At 39.3% G+C, this 6,000-nt stretch overlaps 1 protein-coding gene across 1 annotated transcript in view; it reads left to right on the plus strand.

Annotated features, from left to right (window-relative positions):
* LOC122801267 (extracellular calcium-sensing receptor-like) overlaps nt 1-6,000 on the plus strand; it is a 124,439-nt gene that overhangs the window by 79,696 nt on the left and 38,743 nt on the right. Inside the window, exon 3 of the mRNA XM_044070817.1 lies at nt 4,753-4,983. Within this exon, the coding sequence (XP_043926752.1) occupies nt 4,753-4,983 (231 nt within the window). The remainder of the gene's footprint in view (nt 1-4,752; nt 4,984-6,000) is intronic.

Raw genomic sequence — 6,000 nt, forward strand, 5'->3', positions numbered from 1 at the left:
GTGACCTTTTCAAAAAATCCATCAGGTCAAGTAAGCACACTTGTCATTGACAAATCCAAAAAGAGATGGGTTCAGAATTTGGATGCTCGGTATGTCCTGAATGATTAGTTCCATGATAAGGCTTTAAATGGCTTTCATAGGTTCATAGGTTTATAGGTGTGTACTAGGCTAATGGCCCTGGAGCCTTTATAACCCTAGCCCATAGAAGTGCCCTGGTACTGTGCAGCCCGATGTTAGTTCCCAGTGTCTCTATCAAGTAGAGCCACTGTAGTGATCCCCGGGGTGAACTTTCTATTTCCCATCCACTCATCAAGATTTCTCTTGAAGAGGGCCAGTGAGGTGCTGTGCTTGACATGTATGGGAAGTCTATTCCAGAGCATGGGCAGTCCCTGGGTTATGAACCTGTCCCTCCAGCATGTTCTGTTGAATGTGGTAATGAGGTTGAGGTCTCTGGAGAGTGTGGTGCAGAGGGATTGGGATTTCTTTAGATTTATCATTTCTAACAGAGCTGGGTCAGACATGGCTTTGTAAGTCAAGCGGAGATTGCCTCTTAGTAGACGATATGAGATAGAGAATAGCTGGAGTTTTTTGAGTCTGTCCATGTACAACATGTGTTTAAGGCCTAGGATCCTCTTTGTAAGGTACTTTTGTGGCCTTTCCAGCTATTGTAGGTATCTAGTGAGGTACATGCCAAATATGGCATTATACTCGATGATTGGTCTAATGAGGGAAGACTAGAGAGAGAGGTAATGACCTCTTTCTTCCTGGATGCAAAACCCTTGGTAATGAGATGTGCCACATAGAAGGACTTTCTGACCACAGTGACAATGTGGTGATCGAAGGAGAGATTGCTGTCAACCTGTGTCCCCATATCTCCTATAACACTTTCAGTGTTCAGTGGGCTCCCATCAATGTAGTAGTTAGTGGGAACTGAGTTTTTCCCAAAGGAGATGACATTGCATTTTTTGGCATTAAGCTTAAGGCCATGGTTTCAACACCAGTCATTGGTCTCAGTGAGGCCTTTCTGTAGGATGTCTACATCACATAAATTCAGATGAGGTTTGCCAGACTTATGGCTCTGTAATTGCCTGAGCTTATGGATAGTCCTCCCTTATGTATGGGAATGATTATAGCTGTTGTCCATTCACATGGTACAAAACCTGTGTGGAGGCTTAGATTGAGCAAAGTTGTTAGGGGTGTGGCTACATCATGCTTCATGCTAAGCTGCATCCATAGAAATTGTCGTAACCCATCAAACAATAAAATCTTGAGGGACAGATGGAGGGGAGACAGTGGTAAAATTAGAGCTGCATTTACTGGCCAGTAGGATAACTATACCGTCAGCATTAGTGAAGGTAACATCATGCACAATCAGCTCAGCGCATTGCTGTGTTGTGCTTTTCATATTACACACATGACTAAAAAAATGTGACTGTCTTTGTCTTGGTAGCTATTTTAGCCTCACACCTGGATTTGGTAGATTGTATTAAGCTACTGAGTTGCTTTTTATTTGAATGACAAGGGCTCTAATGTTCAGGGAGATACTCTTTTTACTTTTGGTCAAATTTATTTTCCTTTTATTATAAAGCTTGTTGATACTATGGTTCCATGTGGGTTTGTTTCTACGGTTTTGCCCTGTGCATGTTTGTGTAGGACACAGCTGCATCTGTGCAGCTGTTTACATGCTGGTATAGTGTGGTGGTGTACATTTCTGTGTATGCAGTGGATTTAACTGGGTTTGTTGGGGATTTAAAGATTGCCAATGTATCACTTAGAAGTAGGTAGTTTGTCTTAAAGAAATGTCTATAGATAACTTGGGTGGAAGGGATCTCTGGTTTTAATTTTATTTTGAAGGAGACTGCTTTATGGTCAGAGTTAACAGGTGATGAAGATAATGAAGAGATGGTGCAGGATGCTCTCATATTAGCAGGGACAAGATCCAAGATGTTATTTCTCCTAGTGGGTACTCTGAGTAATTTTTCCAGGGCATTTGCATTGACAAAGTCCAGAAATCTCTGTGATTGTGCACTAGTGGTGGTGTAGGTTTCCTATTCTATAGTTGGATAGTTTAGATCACCTAGGAAAATGGTACCGGGTGTAATACTGAGTGATGTTAGTTCCTGTAGATAGGTGTTGTAGCTTTCATGTGTCATAAACAGAGTTCTCCAAGTAGCTAATGTATGGTACGGGACCTTTCTGATGGTTATTTGGCTGTGAAGAAGCTCTAGTCAGTCATGCTACTTTACCAACCTTAAGATGAGTCTCTTCTGGAATAGACTGAGGCACGTCTACTTTTTTTTTCCTCCTGCATAGTAGCTGGTCTAAACATATAATTATAACCTTGCCAGATGGAGTGCTTTCCACTATTTTAAACCATGTCTCAGTCACTACACAGATGTCAGTGCTCTGTAGGGTGAGAAAGGCTTTTAGGAAGTGGACTTTCTTGTTTACGCTCCAAGCATTGATCAGTCGCACCATCAATTTTTCCTTTGATGCTTCATTATCTTGCCATGTTTATCAGGTTGGCGTTGCCTTAAAAAGGCACTATGGGGGTGGACAATATCTTTGTCAATATTCAGAACACTAGAGGGGACAGATGCATGTCTGGTGAAGCAGTGTGGTCTATCGATCATATCCTCAAAGGCTGATATTGGACCCCCTTTCAATGACACCAACAACTAAGCCAATTACTGAAGCCAATTATTTTTTGCTTATATTGTGGCATCATCTTTGGAGAAGGTAGAATATTTCTCAGTGCTAGGTTCATACTTGTGTTGGACACATAGTCTCAGAGCTCCATCATGTCTCTCTTCATTTAGTCCAGGGAGGTACACCTCAAATCATTGATATCAGCATGAACCATGAAAGAGTCATACTGGTACTTGCGCAAGAACTTGAGTGCATGCATGACATGATGGATCCTGGCACCAGACAAGCAGCTTACCATCACTCTTTCCTTGCTCAGCCTAAGAGGTACATCTGTATGTCTTACAATGGAGTCACCTATAAAACAAATATTTGGCTGGATAGATGCCCACCTTATGGACTCAGCATCTATGACTTTGAGACTCCTTGTGCTATGAGAGAAAGTAGGCTTAACTTGCTTGTGTGCTTTGTGCTGGTTTTGTGTTTTGGAGGTTTTTGAGGTTTGGACAAGTTAATATTTAGAACTTCAGCATATGATGGATTATGTGTATTGTGATGACCTTGGAAAGGTATAATGTGTGGTGTACTACTGTCATTTTTGGTGTCTGACTTTACTGTATGTAAGATTTTTGTGTTATGCTGTTCAAGTAATAGTTGATCGTCAGACAGTATGAGGCAATTATCACATTGTTTCAAGATGCCCATCTCAATCAGGCTGGCTATTGAAGTAGTGGGGAATTACAGGTCCATTATGTCAACAGGAATGGCTCTGAGGGCAGGGGTAACTATAACAGCATTGTGTTCAGTTTTATGATAATGTCGGGGTGGACTTCCTACTGAGTATTTAAAGTTCAATACAAAACAACTAGCCTGGAAACCTCCTTCTGCCACCAGAAAGAACCAATAAACTAATTATAGTAATAAACTTGCTAATTTAACATTAATTCAATACAAGTTCATGTTGTTACACTCAATATTAAGCAATTTTATCAAAGGTCTTTTAGCCTGGTGAGTAGTTTATGCATATAGACATTGCAAAAGGATACTTATGTGCTTATTGTCAGGGGCGGCCCGTGCTGTTGGACTGCCGGACTGCAACCCCCCCAGCTGTAAAAAAGAAAAGAAAATAGAAAAGAAGAAAATAGAAAAGAAGAAAATAAAATAAAAAAACGATCGCAAATAGTGGACCCGCGCATGCGCACTAGCAGCATTTCCGATATCCGGACTGCTGCTGAGACAGTCTGGAGCATGCGCAGACTGTCTCAGCAGCAGACCGGATTAGGAAACATTCAAGAGCAGAGATCCCAGAAGTCTGTGCAGTTGTAACTGCATAGACTGTCGCTGGGAAGGGATGGGACTGGGACTGCAATGTCGGCAGGCTGGAGTCTCGTCGGGGGAAGAACATCTCATGGGCTGTAATGCTCCAACGGACATAGGGAGCGGGCAGGCTCCATGCAATGCATCTCCCATAACCCCCCTATAATTATTTGTTATACTCATCTTTAAAGTCAATGTTGCAAAGCATGTTTGGAAACTGAATATTTTCCCACTGCAGAACCTCCCTTCCCAGGAAGGTACCGTCCAGCATTTCACTTGCAGCACTAATCATGTACATGAAAAACTTGCAGGCTTATTATAAGCAGACTACAGTAAGCAACCCAACATACTGGAAAAGCCATCTAAACTGTTAAATTGCTGAGTGAGCACAAAACAGAGCTGGTTTGCAGAAACATCCATTTTGATGATAACTATGTCCTTTACATTTACATACAGTATAGCTCAGACATATTGCTATCACATCTTTGCATAATTCACTATCTCAAATCAATCTGCACTAACCTATCTTTTTACTGAGTTGCGGCTAATGGACCATGCAGTGAATTAAAGCAACATTTGCAATTTGAAAGAAAATTTTAAATAAAGTGATTTAGGAGTATAATTTAACAGTGAAATAAATAAAACACAAGCTACCCAGTTTTAACTAACTAATGGTTAGAGTAAAAAAGCGTGGGCTATATATTATTTTGAAAAAAAGTTAAGCATCAAGCTGCCTGATTTTTGTCTGTAGAACAAGATGTGTCTGAATGCATTTTTCTTACTCCACAGATTCTACATTATGTAAAGAATGTGTATTTCAAAGATAGTTCTGGTGAGACAGTATATTTTGACAAAAATGGAGATTCTCCTGCAGTTTACGACATACTAAATTTTCAAGTATCCAGTGACAATAGAATGACAAAATATGTTCAAGTGGGCTATTATGATTCCCGCCTTCCTGCAGGTTATGATTTATTCATAAACAACAGCATGATATTATGGAATGGATACAGCACAGAGGTTAGAAGCTAAAGTGAAATATACTTCTCAAATATTTCTTTTTACTGTAATGTTTAATATGATGAAAGTGAAAAAAAAATGCCATAAAGGAATGCTAGCTGAATTAAGTGTTAGTTTCCCTACTAATGTGGTAAATGCTAATGTAGCAATGCCTGTGATGGAAGTATACCTCAAGAGACATGTAGTTATAATGAAATCTTTGACAGTGAAGCACAAGAAGTCATATTTAAAAGTACATACTATGGTGAGCATTATAATATTAGTATAATTTATTAAGGTTTGTGTGCATATCTATATATCTATATCTGTATGTACATATATGTATATACAGCTATAGATATATAGATATAGATACACACACGTGTGTGTGTGTGTGTGTGTGTGTGTGTGTGTGTGTGTGTGTGTGTGTGTGTGTGTGTGTGTCTGTATATATAAATATAGATATAGATACAGCTAGAGATGCACATAAGTAGGGCAAACATTTGAAATGCTGGGACTTGTGAGTAAATTGCCAAAGGATCAGACTTCTATATAGTAAGTCTGAGATGCCATTTCTCAGAATATTCCCTTTTTTCTGAGGTATGGCTATCTCTGTGTTCGTATATATAAGTTTGGGAGGTGTGTGGGGCTTTCCTCCCACATGGTGGATGCAGTGAGGCTTGGCCCCCTGTAAAAAGAAGTTTTAAGAAGAGTGATCTTCTAGATTCGCTCTTCTCCTGCAATTGCAGTCTTTTCTATCTCCATGTTGACACTTAGCATTTTGAGTGCCAACATTTCAGTAAGAGTCCATAGACAGATTTAAATAGCTATACTTTGATATATAGATATACTCTGTTTTCTTTTTTATGCTTTACCAGATTTGGCATTTTTTTAACAGATTTTATGTTAATTTGTCATTTTATTGCTAGTTTTCAGAGATCATTTGTCCTTTACTGATATAAATTATTAATTTTTATTCATATAATGTCTGCATTAGAATTATTCAGTGAAGTAATCCAATGATTTGTAACATGTTTG

The sequence above is a fragment of the Protopterus annectens genome, chromosome 4.part1 (assembly GCF_019279795.1).
Source record: "Protopterus annectens isolate FY-2018-M chromosome 4.part1, PAN1.0, whole genome shotgun sequence".
Taxonomy (NCBI): Eukaryota; Metazoa; Chordata; order Ceratodontiformes; family Protopteridae; genus Protopterus; species Protopterus annectens.